The sequence below is a fragment of the Poecilia reticulata genome, chromosome 5 (genome assembly GCF_904066995.2).
Source record: "Poecilia reticulata chromosome 5, P_reticulata-male-v2, whole genome shotgun sequence".
NCBI lineage: Eukaryota > Metazoa > Chordata > Actinopteri > Cyprinodontiformes > Poeciliidae > Poecilia > Poecilia reticulata.
The window spans coordinates 3,081,342-3,102,361 of NC_088834.1; the positions used below are offsets into that span (position 1 = coordinate 3,081,342).

The 21,020-nt window shown below is 39.2% G+C and overlaps 1 protein-coding gene and 1 long non-coding RNA gene across 4 annotated transcripts; one reads left to right on the forward strand and one right to left on the reverse strand.

Annotated features, from left to right (window-relative positions):
* Positions 1-1,669: 1,669 nt before the first annotated feature.
* Positions 1,670-16,739, forward strand: lmcd1 (LIM and cysteine-rich domains 1). Of its 2 annotated transcripts, none has more exons than XM_008408336.3 (7): positions 1,670-2,058; positions 9,817-9,890; positions 10,352-10,640; positions 14,242-14,391; positions 15,229-15,459; positions 16,197-16,415; positions 16,501-16,739. In XM_008408336.3, the coding sequence occupies exons 1-7, from the start codon at positions 2,032-2,034 to the stop codon at positions 16,609-16,611; spliced, it is 1,101 nt and encodes a 366-aa protein (XP_008406558.2). In that variant the 5' UTR covers positions 1,670-2,031; the 3' UTR covers positions 16,612-16,739. The 2 variants fall into 2 exon arrangements, with proteins under 2 accessions (XP_008406558.2, XP_008406559.2); XM_008408337.3 differs by having other exon boundaries at positions 1,690-2,058; positions 10,382-10,640.
* On the reverse strand, positions 15,610-20,058 carry LOC103464316 (uncharacterized). 2 transcript variants are annotated; one of them, XR_014087488.1, is made up of 6 exons: positions 19,183-20,058; positions 19,036-19,100; positions 18,201-18,373; positions 17,899-18,000; positions 16,854-16,923; positions 15,610-16,607 (listed from the first exon to the last, which is right to left on the reverse strand). It is a non-coding gene; the product is annotated as an uncharacterized LOC103464316 (long non-coding RNA). The 2 variants fall into 2 exon arrangements; XR_014087487.1 differs by having other exon boundaries at positions 17,895-18,000; positions 19,183-20,054.
* Positions 20,059-21,020: the final 962 nt, after the last annotated feature.

The following is a 21,020-nucleotide window of genomic DNA, read 5'->3' on the forward strand; positions in this document are numbered from 1 at the left end:
AAGTTAAACACGTGTAGATAGTTTTGTATGTCCAACGGTTTAATTTTAGACAGTTGAGCTCAATGTGAAAATTTATTTAGCTTTTTTGAAGTAGAAAGCAAATTATCTTTTTACAACCAACTGCTGATTACAAAGAGCATGTAAGATTGACATCACACTGTTTTACTGACCTTTTTAACTAAATGTTACATTGAATCAGAGTTAAGTGGGTTAAAAATAATAAAAAATATCTTAAGTGATCATATAGAGAGTTGAAAAGGAATTAAAAAGCAACTAAAAGACTAAAATCCAAAGAAATACTCCAGTAAAATCAACTTGCTACAGATTCTTGCCTGGAAGAAGAATATAAAGAAAAGCAGGATGAGTCAAAAATGTGCCGTGCATAGAAGCTGAATGCTGTTTCTCCATGTTTGGAGACCAGAACCAGAACCAGAAGACCTGAAAGGTCTGGAAGGTTGACACAAGAATAGCAGAACTTTAATGTATTTTGATGGCTGGTGCGTTCACACCAGCCATGTTCAGTCCACTTTAATCGAACTCCAGTACTTTTATCCGGTTTAAGTTCAGTTCTGCTGTTGAGGTGTGAATGCTAATCAAACTCTGATCTCCTCGGTCTCAGTTCGGCTGAAGTGAACTCTAATGCGGTCTGAATACGTATGCGAACGCCAAGTGGACCAGACACTGCTCCACAAGCAGGAAGTGGACTACACCACAAGGCATTTTGGGTAAATACAACCAAAACAAACGCTAGTGCTCGTGAGAGAAAAGGCCTGTGGTTTTTAAGCAAAGGCAAAAGAGAAATCCTACAACCACTGAAATCTGACACTACATTTTTTTACATGTTGTGAAGACAGAAGTTGCCCTCATATCTTCTTCAGAGGTTTTTGTGTCGTTTCCTTCAGTGGTTCTTGGTGCAGCGCCCCCACAGGTGAGGAGGGGAACCGGTTGCTCAATGTTTGACTCAGCACAGTGTGAAAGAAAATCACAGCAGCTGAAAATGTAGCAAATGTTGCCATTTTGATCCCCAATCAAACCAAGTCTACCGGACTACCAGGTGGGGAAACACACTTATAAAGTAACAGAAGAATAGCGAGAAAGCTAGCAGCCGTGTTCTGGATCAGCTGCAGCTGAGCTGATTGGTTTTTTTAGGCAGATCTATGAAGACACTGCTGCAGTAATCAATGCATCTAAATATGAACACATAGATGTGTTTCTCTAGATCTTCCTGGGACATTAGTCCTTTAATCCTGGAAATGTTCCCCAGGTGAGAGAAGGCCGACTTCGTAACTATCTTGGTGTCTCTGAAGGTTCTGGTTCATCACTACATAGAGATCTAATTAGTTTCTTGTTTCTCTGCTTCTTTCTTCATCAACTTAACCTACTGAATAGAAGGAGGACAGATTTCTCAAGCTCGGATTGGTTGAGGAGTTTTTTTGCTCTGTTCTGATTGGCTGTAATAGTTTCAGATAGAGTCATTCAGTCTTTATTCAAAACACAAACAGTCCGGTGCTGCCTCACTGCCCCAGGTAGTCCTGCAGTCCAGCAGAGGGCCACTTTAAAAACCTTGTTGGTTTGCAAGTCCACTAACGATACGGCAAGCACTCGCTACATTTAAGAGAGCAGCGTGAAGCTTTATGTTTGATTTTCCCCTCTGCATGTTGGAGCAAAATCAGGAGGCAAAGAAACCTGCTGGGTTCATGTTGCAGAGGGTGGAGAAGAAGAGCTGGCAGCCGGACAAATCAGGAGTGTTGGGGGGGAGAAACTAGAGTAAAAAGGTGGAAATCACCAGATAAATACAAGAAAGGCAAGGTTGGTGAGTTGATTTGAGTTTCCAGACAGGAATTAGTCAAAAAAGAGACGGTTAGTCAGAGGTAGTGAGTGGATGAAAGAGCAGACGTCTGAAAATTGCTGCAGGGCAGCGGGAGTGACTGTGGGCGGGGAGAGAGGAAGTGTGGTCGACAGGAGAGGAATTTAAAGTCTCATTGTTCTGGAAGAGCAGAGGCAGCGAGAGCCGAGGAAGAGGAGGACGACATGGACGCGAGCGCAGCCGTGGAAAAGGTACGGACACCTTCAGGCACGGCCAGATGTGGAGGTCAGGGGTCAGCCAGGCTGGTGGGATGTAGCGTCTCCTCCTGCTGGCGGAGATCCTTTTCATTATGGCCTGTAAACTTTAATCTTATTTAAAGATAAAAATATTTAGCTGCTTAAAAATTCATGTAGCACGTGTTTGCACTTCCATTTTGGTTTCTATTGCTTCTAAAAACAGCTTAAGCTCAATAAGTTAATATTTTTTGGTGTCTGGAAAACGAGCAGTTTTAAAAAATCACCAATTGTTGTGAAGGATACCTAGCAACCCCAGTTAAGACTGTTACCTAGCAACCCAAGCTGAGCTCCAGCATGTTTGGTCAGCTGGTTTTACAATGGCTGCTGGAGTAGTTAGCTTTACATCCTGAAACCATGTCCTGCTTTCTTGTTGGTTGTGTAGGAGGATCTACTACTGCTTTTCAAAGATGTACAGTTGTACAAAATAGGCAGAACTGACCAGACTAAAATCTCATTATCCAAGAATGATTTTGTACAAAAAATGTAAACTATGTTTTGCATAGACCATAGACCGATCGTAACCTGTTCAAGGAAGCACAATAAAACCAAGTTTACCTTCTGAAAACAATAAAATCCAGTCAGTTCAGTATCCTGTAATTTAAATAAACACTTGTTTTAGTTACATTTACAGCTACAAGCTTATATCCACTCACCATCTGCAGTAATATTATATTAATTCTGACCTTTTGCTGATGCATTTGATCCATTAATTTATAATTACACAACAAACAACTTAATGGACTTTTTAAAATAAGAACTGCATGCACACATTTTACCTTATTGTGGATTTTCTAATCCATAATAAGGTCCCAAGGCTAAAATATATACAGTTAAATAATCTTTTAATTTTATAAAAAAAATTTTGACTGGTAGTAGTATAAATAAATTTTATACTAAAATTAAAATTAATTTTAAATCTAAATCTGAAAGGGGTGTGAATAATTTTGGACTTAACTGTTCAAATGTAGCCAGTAAAACTTATTGCCAATAAAAAGCTATCAGGAAAATCTTGAAATTAATAAATGCAGTGAATAATAGTTAACAAGAAAATATGTTTGAACTTATTAAATATGTTTATATGTACTTTTCTTACAGCAACAGTATGTCTTGAACGTTTTAATTCATGTTTGTTTTCTTTAAAATGGAGGCAAATTAAAGTTACTCTGAATGGATGGTTGTTTAAATCTTACATTTGAAAAATAAAATACATATTTTCAATGGATATCGTTAAAATAAATCAATACATTTGTAAATTTGGTAGATAAAATCCTAATTTAATGGGTCTGTGCAATAATTAAAACCATCTTTGATAAAAATAAACAATTTCTTCAGAGCAACCTTTTATACTAAAGGGGCTTTATGCTAAAATGAGCTAAGAATAGAATAGAATAGAATAGAATAGAATAGAATAGAATAGAACAGCCCTTCACATGGCCATTGTTTTAATTGGCTGGAAAACCCAGTGGGCCAATGCAGGAGCCAGGTGGTACACCTGGAGTAATCCTGCAGTGTGTTAAAGATGCAACTATTATTTTACATCTCTGTAAATAAAATGGTAACAAAACATTTTTTAATCTTGGAAAACTTACAAAATAATTGAAAATCACAGGTTAAGATATTTTGTTTTGCTTTTCAGAAAAGACTACATAATTAATTTATTAAAAAAATTAACAGAAAACATTAGGATTCAGGAAAATAAATTTTTTAGACTAATTTTTCCTGTTGCCTTTTAAACGACCCCACAGTTTAACGTTGGAGCATGAAGCCTGTTGATGGGCCGGCGACCCGGCCAGAGGTCAATCGTCTGAAAACCAGACGGATCAGCGCCACCTGTTGATGTTTATCTGTTTGTTTGAGCCCAGAAGCTTAAAAATGTTCCATCGCCATGATGGAAATAACTCCCAGCACTCCCAGCACGCAATGCTCCGCTGGACCAAACTAATCCAGAGGTGTCCAAAGTGCGGTCTGGGGGCCATTTGTAGCCCTCAGACGGATTTTTTGTGACCCCTAAATGAATTTTCAGAATGATACAAATTTGAGCCCTTCAGTACAGGTGGCTGGTGCAGATGGAGACTTTTTATTTTTAATTAGAGTAAAATTATTACTGACATAATTTTCCTACAATAGAAAATATTAAGTACACCAGGAAGTATTTGTCTAATAATAAGTAGAACCACGTCGATCCAGAAACTTTCTTAAAAGCCGACTTTGCGGCACCCAAATCTGCTTTAATTAAAAAGGGTCAGTATTATAATTCAAGAATTCAAGGATTTTTTTAATTGTCAAACATCTTAAAAATACCATATTATTTAATATCATACTAAAATATCATGTTATGTGTTTTCCAGGCACATAGTGCCTTTTTACAACAGAATCCAGTAACTATGTTAACTTCACTTGTGATAAAAATGCTACATGTATATATATCAAACATGACATAAAAGAAATTTTACCTCCTAATTTAACGCCTTGAAATTGGGCTTGTGTCTCTTTAAAAACTGTTTTTTCTGAAGCTCTGCCTTCAAGAAGTCATCCCAACATGGCTCCTCTGTTAACCCTTTATCAACATTTTTGCCAGCGTTGCCCTGAGACGTAGCTGCTGTAATGAGCTAATTGTTGCGGGCTAGTCTGAAGGAGCAGAGTGGTGGAGGGAAAGTAGCTCTGAAACTGCAGCTCTGAGGAGGACCTGTGCCTTGAAGGCGGGGCTAGGGCCATCCAAGTATTTTGTTCAGCTGGATGGTTGCCATGGAGATTAGAGGATTTCTGAAACATGCATGAACGATTTAAAGCTGCAGGAACCACTTTTGCATTTTAGATCCCACAAAAAATGAAAAAAAATTGGACTATTTTATTTGCTTGATATTATTTTTATTTTTTGACTCATCAGTTTTGTCCCATGTGATGAAAGATTTGAGCTCCCCTACTCTAAGCTGGTTTATTATTTATATTTCAATAGCTGCTGGAAGGAAAGTGGTTAGTTTGAGCCAAAGAAAATTATTAAAATCAATCATTTGTAGGAGCAAATACTTACAAAAGATCACCAAACATTTAATTTAAAATAGGTTTTAAGTCATTTTTTTCAAGCTAGAAGCTACGAGCTAGTCCCCCACTAGCACAATGACCATTGTCTCTATCTAGCTTTAAAATAGCTGCTGGAAACTCTATCTGGGTTTTGTTTTAGTTCCAGACCAACATGAAGCCCAGAGGACCCACGACTGCTGTCCCGCCATTCCTGTGACCTCCAGCCTCTTATCTCACTGCGTTTCCTGCGTTTTCCCTCCTCTCATAGCTGACATATTCAAAATAACTTGGCTGAGAGTGACCCCACCTAAATGCTCGCCTTATCTGATTCCTAAATATAGAAACGCTGAGCTATTTAATCCAGAAGAGAGGTTTTTATTTCCCTCTTTTTTTGTTTAACAACGCGCCTATAAAGCGACAAAAACTAAATAAAATCTGCCAACACGTGGGAGGACGCGGCTCCATCGCCCAAACTATTTAAATGTCGAGACGTCCTAATGAGATGCAGCTTTTATTAAAAACATTTCACATTTAGCATGACTTTTGGTCAAGAGTTTCTGACATTTTTATTGTCTAATCAGTTCATAATAAAGATGATTTATTGACAGAATTTCCCAGAATAACACAAGGCAGTATTATTATGATAAAATGACGCTGTCAGTCAGCCGACTCCAGAGGAATGTAATTACAGCCTTGTTCTGCTGAAGCTGTTTTGACAACAAGCCTTCACCACTGAACTTGTTTTATTACGGGCTGATCATTCACACCCAGTTTCAGAGACACTAGTCTTGTTTTTGTCCCGTTATGAGGGAGGATCAGTCCTGCTTTCTAAACATTAACCCGCAGAGTAACAGCAGGAAGGAGAGAAGGCTTAAAGCAGGGAGTGGCTTTAAGCTGGGGTTGCTAGGTGACGGGCAGAGTTCCGCTGGGGTTGCTAGGTGACGGGCAGAGTTCCGCTGGGGTTGCTAGTTGACGGGCAGAGTTCCGCTGGGGTTGCTAGGTGACGGGCAGAGTTCCGCTGGGGTTGCTAGGTGACGGGCAGAGTTCCGCTGGGGTTGCTAGGTGACGGGCAGAGTTCCGCTGGGGTTGCTAGGTGACGGGTAGAGTTCCGCTGGGGTTGCTAGGTGACGGGCTGGGATCAGTAGGGGAATGATTTATGACGTTACATTCCTCGGGTTTTTTGAAACGGCTAAATGCTTGAAGAAAAAAAAACAAAAGAAACATTAATTTATCTACAAAAATGGTCTTGGTGGCATTTTTTAAAGCGCCTGATATATTTAGATATAATGCTATGTTTTTATTTTAAGAAGGTTAGATCTAAGTATGGAAATGTCTGAGGAGCGTTAATCCTGGAGCAAATCCCTCTGTCCAGGATTGGTTTCTATTATCTGAGAGCTCTTGTTGTGTCCGTCGTTAGGTAGCCGCCAACACCAGAGATGGACCCGGTAATACCTGGTGACAGACGGACAGGTGCGCCGACTCCCAGACGAAAAGCTGCAGATTGTTTTTCCTGTCGGGTTTCCTGCCAGAGGCTTTAAAGTCTCTTTGTCATCTCACATGTTTAGGTATTTGTGGAGCTGCTAAGAAACCTGATGACAGATTTCTGATTTATAAGTAGCACATCAGCTTCTAAAAACTGGAATAGTCCAAAGTGGAGCGGCTCCGTCATGGCTTAAGGAGAATGATGTGATCCAGGAATAACAGATTATGTAATCTGGCAAAAAATGTACATTCAAATTCAGTGAACGTAATCTTCGTCACCAGGGGAAAATTCAAGAGCTTGATTTAAACTTGGTTTAATTCATTTTGGGATTAGATTATAATTTAGTTTTATTTTTCACTATTTTTTAACTAAAATGTAATTTTTCAGTCATATTGTCTGTAGTCCTTTTGGGTGTGGTCCAGATCATTTCACTTTCATGCTTTCTCTCAGCTTGAATGATCTGCAGACATGTGTGGACATCTTAAATACAGAAAATTATCACTTCTGGATAGTTTGCTTTGTTTCGGAAAACTAAATTTGCTGTAAATATAGTCAACATAAGTAGAAAAGCAGGGAAGCAGGAATGTTTTAGACACTTGAATAAGATAAAAGTTACATTCAAAACAATTTTATTTTGGTTTTAAAATCAAGAAAAAACTATTTTTCATAGCATTTAGTCAACAATTCAATAAAAGTGTGGAAAAATTAGCTTCATCCTTAATTTTTACTAATTAGTCATGTTGGTTTTTATAAAATATGACAAATTAAATTTCAACTGACTGAAATTGAAATTGATAACCTTTGAAAAATTTATCCTTAATCTGATCTGCAAATAAACTAAATCTATTACAAAAGTATTTCTTGTTTACTTTCTAGTGCAAATATCTTTTTGCACTGAAATAAGACAAAACTAACCTACAAGTAACTTTTCAGCAATACACAGGAGCTTGATAAAAAGGTCCACTGGTGAATTATTTCACTTATGACATGGGAAAAATGTCTTATTATGAGTTTAATAATCTGCCATTGGAATTAGTATTTTTTTAAATCAATGTTATGGAGTAATTGGTTAAAAAATGCTCCCATATCTTTCTGAAAATAAATATACTTACGAGTCAATTTTGTCTTATTTCAAGTATACAGATACATTTGCACTAGAAACTAGACCAAAGATACTTGGTAAGACTTTTGTCTTTGCAGTAATAACCAGTTATCAATAATTTCATAATTAAAATACCAAGAAAAGTGGCTTAAATGGACAGATAATCTAATTTTTACTGTTTAAATGAACTAATTTAAATCCAAAATGTCTTAAATAATAATAATACTAATTGTCTACTGCGGTCAGAAAATAGCTTTTCTCTGGCTACTTTAATCTTATAAATTTAAACAAATAATCAACCACCTGCTGAAGTTGAGACATTATATCATAACTATCATAACTAAGTATTGTTGATTGTTAATAAGGTACAAATAAAAAAAAAAACATCCTTCAGTTTTTTTCTAAAAACATTGGTTGTGAAATCATGAATGGGTGAAATGAGTGTAGGACCTGAATCATGGGTTAATAAAACACAGTCAGCGCTGCAGACGGCGATCAGTGATGTCACTGGGTGGAGCGATGAGGTCATCCGCCCTGACCGCGCCGTTTGTATATGTGGACTCGGTTCTGCTTAATCCTCACCCGGAGAAAACCCTCACCAAACAACCCCATCTGTCTCAGCTAACACACACACACACACACACACACACACACACACACCTACACACACACACACACACACACACACACACACACACACACACACACACACACACACACACACACACACACACACACACACACACACACACACACACACACACACACACACACACACTTGATCAACGTCGCCTCAGGCTTTGAAGGGAGTCGGAGTTGTTAGTACGTCTAATGGACTCCTGACGGAATCCTGACGTCTTGTTTGTGCTGGAGAACAAAAAGCTTTTGAAACAAGCAGCTTTATCCTGTTCTCTCATTTAAAAAAGAAAATAATAATCACATTTTGCACAATTTTATATTTCCACTTGGATTTCTACTGCTTCTAAAACATTGTGTAACTTATATATATATATTAAAAAAAACACCCAGCTGTTTTCTGGCAGTAAGTTTATGTTTTTGATGTCTGAAAAATGAGTTGTTTCAAAATCCTCCCAATTGTTTTCATATTTTTTTCCCCCATTTTTTTAAAAATATTAGGTTATATCTAAATTATTTATGTGTTTACCAATATTTCACACTTTGCATAGGAGTTTCTTTTTTACAAAGCAATTTCCTCTTGGGATCAATAAAATATATTCCGATTCTGACATAGGACTGGCACTGCGCCGTTACCTAGCAACCTCAGCAAAGCTCAGACCGTTACACCCACGTGGAGCTTTGCCCATTTGGTCAGCTGTTTTCCCTGCTGCATAATGGCTGCTGGAAAAGACCTTCAACAGCTCATTCTGAAAGGAAACGAGCAGGTTTTGGTTCTGTTTTACACCCAAATAGCCGTCCATGCAAAACGTCTGGAACCTCAACTATTGAGGAACGATTGCTTGAATCATTCGTAAGAAAGAGAACCGCAGCAGCTAAAATATAGCTTTGGTCCCCAGTTGAGCCAAATCTACTGGACTATCAGGCAGGGAATCACTCTTAAACAAACTTTGTCCACTTCCTCTGCTGCCATTACCAAACTACAACCACAAGCAAACTACAATAAAAAAACAGAAAAAGCAGAAAATCAATGCTATCGTTAACAACTCCTCCTTCTGACTGGCCAGAATGAAATTGAAATTGATCTCAATGGGAGAAAGCGCCAAAGGGAGATGGGAATTGATTTGTGCAGAAGTGTAGCAATGAGGCTGCAGCCTGTGGACTTTCTGTTTAGAGCCAACGTGTTCATAACCAAAGCTACAAGTCGAGTTGTTTTTGTGTTTCAAGGGATTTTTATCTCACGTTCTGCTTTTGGGAATACTCTCCAGTAAACAAACTTTGTTCCTTTCCAGATGTTTGGCCTCGTTATTCCTCGCTATGCTGTTTTGTTTTTACCCTGTTCTGTTCCCAAATCTTTAAAACTCTGAATATTTATGTTGATGTTTGTAAAACACGTATATAGTCAAGTAAACATTCCATCTCAGAACATGGGCTGAGGTTTTGATGTTTGTTTTTCTGCGTCTCGTCTCAGATGTCTCTCAGAGGTGCAGGGGCCTGTCTGGTTTGTAAAAGCAGCTGCTCTGGATTTCAGCCTCATTCCTGGAGGTACAGATGCTTCATCTTATGCTTTTTTTAAATTTTACTTTGCCAACAAAAAGGAAAAACAGTGAAAGGAATAAAAAAAATCACAGCAACAATCAATCCGTTGTTGTTGGCCGTCGTTTACTCTGCAAACAAATTGATCAAAACACGAAAGGAGTAAACAGAGTTGAGCAGTAAGAAGTTGCATTTACTCGGTTACATTTACTTCAGTAACTTTTTGAAAAAAGTTAGTCTTAGGAGTAATTTTACTTCGCTGAACTTTCTACTTTTACTTGAGTACAACTTCTGGATCCTGGTTAAAACAAACATGTTTTGACCAGAAACACACCTGCAGTTTTTGTTAAAGCTTCAGAAACTTTTCATTTATTAAATTTTTACAAACAATATTTTATGAGATGTGGAGTCAGTAAGGCATCTCAACCTTGTTTTTAAATAAATAATGACTGAAAACCCGTAAATTAAAGACCTCCCCGCCTCTGCGGGGCTCTGTCCAGGAAAGCCTGCGCGGCGTGCGGCTGCAGCACGGTCGACCATGCGGCTCCGGACGGCGACGCGGAGGACGATCAGCGGATGGGACGCCTTCTCGGAGACTCGCCATGCTCCCACCTCACCGCAAAGGTCAAAGGGGGCGGCGGCCTTCGTGTGTACAAGAGAAACCGAATGATTGTGACGAACCCGGTGGTGTCGCGCAAAGACCCGACTTTCAACACCACCACGTACGACTGGGCGCCGGCCGGACTCAACCAGAAACTGGTGAGACGCAGCATGAAGCAGAAATCCAGTTAAAACTGTTACATAATCATAATGTCGTTCCTCCTGTTCTTGAAGAACATTTTATTTATACTATATTATTTTTTATTTGTTTCTGTTGAAAGTGTTTTAGCATTAGCTTCTGCTAAATACCGTGTTTGTGGAGCATTTAGTGCTAGCAGAATTACTGTTTATGATCAGTGCTTTAGGGCAGTGGTCCCCAAGCTACGGCCCGCAGGCCGGATCCGGCCCCCCTCCACATTTGGTCCGGCCCCCTGAACAATACCAGAGAGCATTCAGATTTTTTTTTCATATATTGTATTTTCCGGTTTATATGTGGATTTTTCTTCAACCACCAGGGGGCTCTTGAGCAGGAAGTGTGTCCTGTAAACTGTGGGTGTTTTGTTTCGCATGGCGCATTGCTGCCATCTGTTGGACTTTTGGAGAACTGCTTGACTTTTATGTTAATTAATCAGTACGGTTGTTTGCTAGCGGTAGAGCAGATGAACACACGTGTTTGTTATGAACGCCGCATTCCAGGTCGAATTCTTCTAATTAATGCAAGTAGCAGCTTATACTTCAAAACGAAGTATAAAATATACTAGTCAGTCCCAGTGACTGTTTCACTAACGGTTTTTGAGTAAAAACCAATCGAGTAACGCACAACAATTTCCGGCAGCGCAGGTGATAACCGTGTAACATTTTTTCTGTTACAAACTGACTCCGGCCCCCCACCAGAGAAGGGAAAAGTTATGTGGCCCTCACAGGAAAAAGTTTGGGGACCCCTGCTTTAGGGTTAGCAGCACAGCTAACCTTATAGCTAAGAGTTCCCACCAATATTTAAATGTCAATCTGTTGAAAAGCACTTTAGCATTAGCTTCTGCTAAATACTGCGTTTAATGTTAGCGGAACACATTTTTATGATTTGTGCTTAAGGTTTAGCATCACTAACGTTTTAGTTAGCGGTGCTCCCCATTATTTAAATGTTATACTGTTTTAAAATAGTGAAATCCCAAACGACATGCGGCGTGCCATTAGTACTAAATATCCACATATAATCATATAGCCTGCAGTAAATAGCATGGAAATCTGAAGCTAATTTTTACCTTAAAATAACTCACATATTAGTGTCCTAAAAGTCAGCCATGTTCATAGCCAATACTTCTGAGTGAAAAAGATACAGTTAAAAGTTTGACAGTGAAACTGATATGAATCTGACATCTGCTTCTAATAGGCCACTAGCACTACTAGCTAAAGCTCTAGCTTTAGTTAGCTTTTAGCTGGCTTTAGCTTTTTAGCTAATTGTAGTTTACACACACTTCATGCAGCAACTTTATGTTATTAAACATGGTAGCTAGTGACCCACAACCATTAGCATTTTAGCTAAAAACACAGGAGAAACAGGATGCAAGCCTGAAAATAAGCAGACGGGGTAAACACAGCGAGCGCAACACGGGGACACCAGACTGGAGGTGAAGGTTTAGAGCAAAACTGCATGGAAACCACAGAACTAGACGTGGAGGAGCTGAATCTCATCCAGTGAGCGCTGAAGGTCGTGGTTTGGAGACTCTAGCAGAAAATAATCTCCAAACAAGCAAAGATGACGCTCTCTGCTACCTCTGCTATCAAGTTTTTATGCGGCCCTCTAGACTCACACATAGAACCGTTAAGATGACAGATGTGTTTTTAAATATTTTTTCAATCAAATCAGCAGTTTTGTATGTAGAGTACTAGATTACACAAAGGTAAAAATATATTCCATATAATTTAGGGTAACACTTTATTTGAAGGGTTGTGCATAAGACTGATGTAACACCTGTCATAAGGAGACTTACCATGAAGTGTCATTCGGTAAATAATGACACTTTCAATACAAAGTTGACACTTTTAAAGCAACTCTGCATTAGAATGTTATTATTTACCAATTAATGCAAAGTTCACACTTTCAGTGCCCTTCATCTAAAGTTTTAACTCATTTAATTTCAATGGGAACTTCATAAAATTTTAACAGTTTGTTGAAAGTTTGCTTTATCAATACTTTCTACCACTTAAAGACATTCTTGTGGCCCAAAATAAAAATGAGTTTGACACTTGTGTGTTAAAAGAGAAGTAAATTAAAACTGTTTGAGGTTTTTTTTTAAAACTCGTATCTTCTGTTGGAAGCACTAAAATGTATTCCTCAGCCGGCTCTTCTTGTCTGCTTTGCATTAAAATCAGCGCAGCCTGTAATTACATGACAGACATTTCTGCGGCTGGGAGACGGATCCAAACTCAACAGAAACATCAGGTCTGCCTCGTCCGGGTTGGACTCGGCTCGCCAACTCCAGGCCGTTAGTCACAGTCTGTCGGTGGCGAAATAAGCTGACGACGCGCAGCTGTGTCACAGAAAAACACCTGGAGAGAGCGAGAGCGAAACCGAAACCCGCTGCTCAGGTTTCAGCGGCGGGAAGCTAAAACTGAACCAACGAGGCGAAGATACTATGAAAACCAGAGATCAAATAGATCCAAGAGTTTAAACATTTTTTGGGCCTGATTGAGTAAATTTATTCTCAGTTATAAGAGTGAGATTTGGGTCACTTTCTTTCAAAACGCTCGTTTTATTTAACCAAGTTTAATAAACAGAATAAAAGCTGTTTGGGTGCAGAAAAGTCGCCTTTTCGGGCCGCGCTTTGGTTCCCCGATATAAACTTTGAAATTAAACCCAGACTCAGTTTAGCTTTGTTAACGGGACTTTAAATAGGCCAAAGAGTCTATAACTACACCAAAACAAGAAAACTCCACTGCATTTGGGCTCATATTCATTCATTTCATTTTTTGTTTGTTTTTGAATTAACAGGATTGTCCACAAAACTTTTAACTTGGTCAACTATAAAATTCTGTTCATTTCAGTTTGTTTATATGGTGGTAATTCAATTCTTGACAATCAATTGCGTTGTGTTGTTGACTTTACAGAAATTTTGCCTGACAATTCTCCTGTTGCTGATCTCCCTCCACACTTTTTCCTTCCACACAACTTTCTATGAATGTGCTGTAATTTTTCACAATGATAAAATTTTGTGAGACTCCGGATTTGAGGTTCTTATTGTCAGAAATGAAAATGCGAGGTAAAAATTAACTTCAGATTTCCATAATATTCATTGTAGATCAGATGATTACTTGTGGACATTTGGGACATTTGGAGCTGAAAGTCTCCAAATGTCTTTGGAGACATTTGGATTTTTTTTCAGTAGAATGATGTTGAAATAATACAAAATATCTTCAAGGACAGTCATAATCAGCAACATTACACAATTAGTAGTAGTATATACAATAATATGCTAAATTATTTCAATTATAACATGGAAAAATCTCCTAATATTGATCTTTTTCATCAATATTAGGGAATTATTGGTTTAAAACAAGCTCCTTTTCAGTTTTGTCTTATTTCAAGATAACTAAAATATTTACCTGGAAACTAGGCAAAAAAAAGTAGGTAAAATTTTGTTTTTGCAGTGAACTTTTGCACAGTAAGATGCCTGGAGGAAGATTTTTTATATTTTTATCATTATATTAAACATAGCTGAACTCTATGTCAGTGTGTAAAAGTTGTTTTTTGTCTCTTCAGGCCATGCAGTACATGGAGCTGCTGCCTGAGAGCCAGCGCCCCGTCTCTGGGACGCCCGGAGCCCGGCAGCGCCGCAGGCATCTCCTCAGCCAGCTCCCGGTCTACGATCAGGACCCCATGAAGTGTCAGAGTCTGGGCAGCGAGGACGAGGTTCGGCTCAGCCCGTGAATATGACGGCCCGCATTTATGGGCAGAAAATAGGAGAGGAGGAGTTCATTTCTGCCCAAAAAATTTTTTAGATTATCCATCCATCCATTTTCTTTACACCCTTGTCCCTCAGTGGGGTCGGGAGGGTTGCTGGTTCCTCTCCAGCTAACGTTCTGGGCAAGAGGCGGGGTCACCCTGGACAGGTCACCAGTCTGTCGCAGGGCAACACAGAGACACACAACCATGCACACACACACTCATACCTAGGGGCAATTTGGAGAGGCCAATTAACCTGACAGTCATGTTTTTGGACTGTGGGAGGAAACCGGAGTACCTGGAGAAAACCCACCATGCACAGGGAGAACATGCAAACTCCATGCAGAAAGACCGGGACCGGAAATCGAACCCAGAACCTTCTTGCTGCAAGGCAACAGCTCTACCAACTGCGCCACTGTGCAGCCTCAGTCTCCGAAATTTCCTAGAATTTTTTTTTTACATTTCTGAGTATGAAAAGATTAATTTAAGGAGAAAAAAAAAACATTTCTGAAAAGAAAATTCTTGAAAAAAAGTTGCAAAAGTCAAAAATGTCTGACTGTCTAAATGTTTCAAAGACTAAAAACTGTCCTGAAAATGTCTGAGGTTAATTAAAAAACTTTTTATAAGCAAATTTTAAACTTTTGTGGGTCAGAAATCTTCGTTTTTGTTTAGAAAATTTCTGAGATTCATCTCAAAATTTCTAAAACTTTTGGTGGAAGTTTCCCCATCCTTTCATATTCTGACTCGCCGATTCACACAGGCGACTTAAAGTGTCTAAGTTTTCTTTAACCGATTCACCTGCAGGTTTCGGCCATGATTCTGTTCGTGAAACAGTTCAAACTGGAGGTTCTGGGAGTCGGGGAGGTCGGCTTACCTGGAGAGGCCGGCGCTCTGAAAGAAGCAGCTGCTCAGCGGACAGCAAAAGAGGTCAAAGATCGCGGCGACAAGGCAGAGGCCGTGCAGCACCAGAATCAGAGCGTGAGCCGCAGCACCGCCTCCTCTGCTGTGAACGGAACCGACGACAAAACTGAATATGTAAGAAAATTACGAAAATAAAGACTAATTTTATATAAAACTAACAGAAGTGAAACAAAGAGCTGAGCTGGAACATCAGTTTAAGATTTCTGAAACTCTACTTAAAAAAGAAGAAACTGTGGGTTCATTTCTGCTTCAAGGTTCTATAGGTCAATTCAAGAAATGTTTATTACATTTTTAGAAAATGAGAGTTTATAGTTTTATGGTTTCTCTCACCTTAAATCCAACTAACCTACTGCTTGCCACACCCCCAACTCAACGCTTAAACTCGCATGTGAAAATGGCTGCAAACGGATGTGCAGTTTTCCAACCGTACATCACCGAATGCGTCTTAACATCCGGAAGGTTTCTGAAACTGCTCATTTTTCACACACTAAAACCTTTTATGCATATTTCTCATGTGGCGTCACATTTCCGGGTTCTTTGTGGCTGATAGCCATATTGGTAGGTATTGGTTGCTATATAGTTGCTATGACAATAAACATTAGCCACAGTATTTGTCCTGATCAGCAGAGATTTTGTCGATGTTTATTTCTCTTGCTCGTTAGTCAACAGTGTCAATATACTTTCTTTCTGTTGGAATCAAAGTCATGTTTCATCTTTATAAAAACATGCAAAATGTGGATTTTGCAAAAAAGATTCCCTCTAAGAAAACCAAAAAAATAATCATGCCGGTGATCAATGTTTCCAGCTGTTTTTGTTGCAAATTCAACCTTTTTTGTTCCTTTGTCCCCCAGCGGTGTACTGGTTGCCACGGAGACGTCTCGAAGGACAGTCCGGTTGTTTACGCAGAGCGCGCAGGTTACCATGACGCCCTGTGGCACCCCACCTGCTTTGTGTGCTCAGAGTGCGGCCACGGCCTGGCGGACCTGGTCTACTTCTGGTCCAATCAGAAGCTGCTCTGCGGACGGCATTACTGCGAGTCGGTGTGGCCGCGCTGCTGCGGCTGCGACGAGGTGACGCGCCTGCTCTGAATGCATGATGATCGTTTCTTCACTTTCAGCTGCTGCCTTTGAATCAACGCTGCTTCTCCGTCCTCAGCTCATCTTCTGCAAGTCGTTCGTCACGGCGGAAGACGGACGGACGTGGCATCCGCAACACTACTGCTGCTGGAAGTGCGGCCAGAGCCTGGATTCGCCCTGTCAGCACTGACGAAACACATTACAAGCATATGTGATTATTATTACTGCAAATCAAGTGCAACATGGCTCTTTCTGTTTGTAGACAGTTTTAACATGTAAATCCTAAGTAATAAAGAGCTGAATTATGTTTTTAGCTGACATGTAAGGCTGTTTATTTTCTGGCTCCACTGACACAGACAGTAAAACGGTTTTATTAGTGCATGAAACACTTGAAAGGACATTAAACTGTCCTCAAAGCACTTAGAGACTCACCCAGAAATGCATTTAAAATGGCTTAAGGAACTTCCTCTTGATCTCTCGGCTCTTAAAGCTCTGACAGCAGCTTTGTACGGAAGCCCAGAAGTGACATTTCAGGAAAACATCATAAAAACAAAGAAATTATATGTATAACAAGGAATTGCTGCATCCTTAAAAAGTCTTAAAATCATGTACATAAAATTAAGGCCTTAAAACATCTTCAATTTAAGGCCAAAGTACGTTGGCCTTAAATACTGTAATCATGGGTCATACATTTTGTCGTGCCTGGAAAATGAGAGTTTAGTTTTATGGTTTATGTTTAATGTTCTATGTTCTGTATAGTTACTTTTTTATCGCAGGACTTTTCTGTCAGGTAAAGAACTGAGTCATATGCCGAAATCTTCAATGCGTTCTGACTCGAGGTGGTTCAGGCTACCGCTACCTAGCTGCTAATATACTCTAGCTAACTAGGTTTTATGCCATGGGTAAGTTTATCATCAGTTAGCTCGCCAAGGCTAGGTATTCATGGGGGTTAGGGACTTGACACCTCCTCTAAAAACACTTGTAACTGCCCATTTTAACTATTTAAACATCAAATGTATCTTAATATGCAGTAATACACACAGTAGAATCGGTATTAGCACAAGTACGACAGGAGCTAGCGTTCGTTATCTCCGCTCTTTGAGGTTCAGCCAATCACAGCAAAGGAAGATTAATGCCGCTCCTGGATTGGCTGCTTCACAACCGTCAGCCAATTGCGTGTCAAGTAGGCAGTTTTCTTTCTAATGTTTTATATAGACTCATCAACAAAGCCTATTATTATTATTATTATTATTCGTCAAATAATTTGGAGTCTCTTTCCACAGATATTCAGTGAATGGAGTAGATTCTATTTTAAATGTAGAATCTTTTCAGTATCTGTATTTTTAAAAATTGCGTCGTGATCTAAAAATGAATGTCAACTTTAGGCTTCAGCAAAAAACAAAGGAAAACGTAATGCAAGAGCTTTAAAGGGGCATCAGGTTGGATTACATATCTTCCCAGTGTTCAGCTGACCTACTCCTGCAGGAATGCGAGGTATTCCGGTGGTCTCCGAGTCCACGTTCCCGGGAAGTGCCGTCATCCAGCTGATCCACAAAAACAGGTTGGGTTATTTTTAGTCCTGAAGCGAAACGATTTCAGTTTGATTTGCCGAGATTTGTGGCTTTTAATAGAGTGTTGTGTAATCGTAGAGATTTTATGGAGGCATTAATCACTTCCTTTGGTTTTTGAAACACAAATTATACACCAAGGTTTGAACTAATATGGTCAAAATCAGACATCGAAGGTTTCCAGCTACATTATTGCACAAATAAAACTCACATGTCGTTGTTGGCAGCCATCTTAGGTCTTCACTGCACGTCTCTGCTTTCATTTAATGGAAATTGTGCCTGGAGTTTGAATGTGATCAAACATCCAGTTACTGACTTCAGTTTGCAGCTTCAGGAAAGACATCAGCAATGACCAATGGGAGGGATTGTTGCTTCCTAAAATGTCTGAGAATTATTAGAAGGGGTTGTAAGCAAGAAACATCTTTTAAAAGCTGCCAGTCTTGAATCATTTTCCTTTTTTTGTTTTAAATACAAAAGTCTCAAGCCGTGATCTTTGTATTGTTTCTGATACGTCGCTAACAGCGATGGACAAGATCATTTATCGGGTTAATTTCTGCTTCTAAAACCGATGGAAAAGACTGTTGTGATAAAGGGAGTTAGCCTAGCATCTCGATGCTAACCATGTAGCAGAAGCACAGATGATAATGCTAATGTTAGCATCCAGTCCACACTTCCAAGGTATTTTTGCATCACTAGAAAGTGGAACTTTGAACCAGTTAGATGGTTAAATAACAGATTAAAAATTAATATTTGTAAAAATAATTTAACCTCAAAAGAGATGAATTGAAAATGTTGCTTATGTTACGACCACTTGTGGTGCAATAAAACAACCAATATAAAAAGGACAATATTTATTATTACTAAATAAGAGGATGTATATTTGCAAAACAATAAGTAAACAAAATAAATGAAAAACAATGGAAAAAGGAAATCAAAAGGAACAGCAGGGTGCAGCAACAACTGCAAAAAACAAACAAAAATTACCAAAACGCCTATTAAATCTTTGAAATACCATGCAATTCAATTAAAAATTAAACAAAGCCTACCTGCAGCGTCGATCAACCACACGCCCAGGTAAAGCACTTGTCAAATTACGACATGTAGTGTGGCCCTATATAAAGAACACCAAACACTGACTTAATATAAATCAAATTAAAAGAGTTTTGTCTTTGCAATAAAAAGCACACACAAACCTGATGACAAACAGTGGAAGGCGTGGGCCAACACACCTGGTCCAACACAGAGGAGATTGACAATCTGCCACCAGTCCGACAGCTTCCCTTTTATGGGCGCTCAGATGTGGAGGCAGCGACCCCTGGTGGTTCCACCTGTTACACTTATTTTGTAAACTGTGGGTTTCCATTAACAAGTTTAATTGCAGTCCATGAAATCAACTCCTAGTTATGAGTCCCACAACTAGAAAACCCAACAAATACGGAACCATCTGTCCAGCAGCTGCTGGCCCTAACAGCATCACCAGAATCCAAACCACAGCAGCAGAACGGACCAGTCAAAGCCCAAATCTCAACCTGGTGGAAACGGTGGTGGAAGCTGTGGAGAAACTAACGTCTGCAAGAACAGTGGACCCAAATGAGTCAAATTTATACAGAGGCTGCACTTATTTATTCTCGTCAGTTTTCTTTTAAGCATTTTTATGAGACATTTGAAATCAAGAGAGAAAAGCTTTTGTTATTTCAGAAAAAATCAAAATAAATTAGATTAACTGATAAATCTGGATTGCTGCTGATTTGCTGTGAGCAGGAAACTTCTGCTGCCAATGTTTTAATCCCCTCATTTCAATTATGAAATCCGTGGTATATCCTCTGCTGTAAATATGGCAAACAATGACCCCATCAGTCATGTTTTGGACTGGAAGAAGCTGGAGTACCCAGAGAGAACCTGTGGATGCACAGCGAGAACATGCAGAAAGGCCCCAGGCTGGGATTTGAAGCCGAGGCCTTCAAGCTGCAAAGCAAAACTCAGAACTGCTCCACCATGCAGCCAAACTTTGAGTTCATCATGTTATAACTAACACAGAAAAGGCATGTTTAGAAATATTTATTTCTTTTTAAAAATTAAAACTATAAAAAAGACAACAAAATGCAAACAAAGCAACACGGCTGCTTCAAGCTGTTAAACCTCTTCTAAGGAAAACATTTTCAGCCATACGTGTTATTTAATCAACGTAACAATATTAATGTTGGTCTGGAAAAAACACAGAAAAGGACAATTTATAATAATACTGTAATTCAAAGAAATACTGCTGTGCACTAAACAGCTGCTATTCGTTATGGCAACCAAAATTAACAGAATAACTTCACTTCACTACAGACATTTGATAAAAGATTCTATAATTTTCCATAGTTTTGGGAGCAGGGGCAATCTGAATTTCCAGAAAAGTCAGCATTCTGAAAGTAAAATCAAAATTTTGTTTAAAAAATAAATTCTGAACTTTGAGATTAATTTCAGAATTATTTTATCCTGAATCCTTTTCCACACAAAGGTGTCGACTCATTCATTGATAGGATTATTTATTCCTAATTTAGACCCACAGAAGTCGTCTCCCCAGCAGCTTTTCTGTTTGCTTTAAACACTTTATGTCCTAAAGTGACGCACTGCAGGACACAAAAACATCCGAAGAATTAGACCCACCAGTTCTGTTTCAGCATGATTTCAGTGTAAATCACCATTTTTAGGATACCACCAGCTATGTTTCCATAAGCCATAAAATTGAAGCTACAAAAATAAATACGTTTAATGGAAACAACTTGAAATTTTTCCAAGACAGACTTTTGGGCTGGAATGAGGTGGTTTTTCAGCCACATCAAAATGTATGTATTTGGTCAGAGTCACGTGACCAACAGCCGGATGTTACTGCTGGCAGCAAAGATGGTTGGTGGCTGATGGTTTGTTTGTTTTTTTTGATAAAAATCATGGCAGCGAGGATCTAAACCAAACCTGGGCATTGTACGGCCCCCGGGCCGCATACGGCCCTTTGATTGACTCTGACCGGCCCGTGTAACGTTAATTG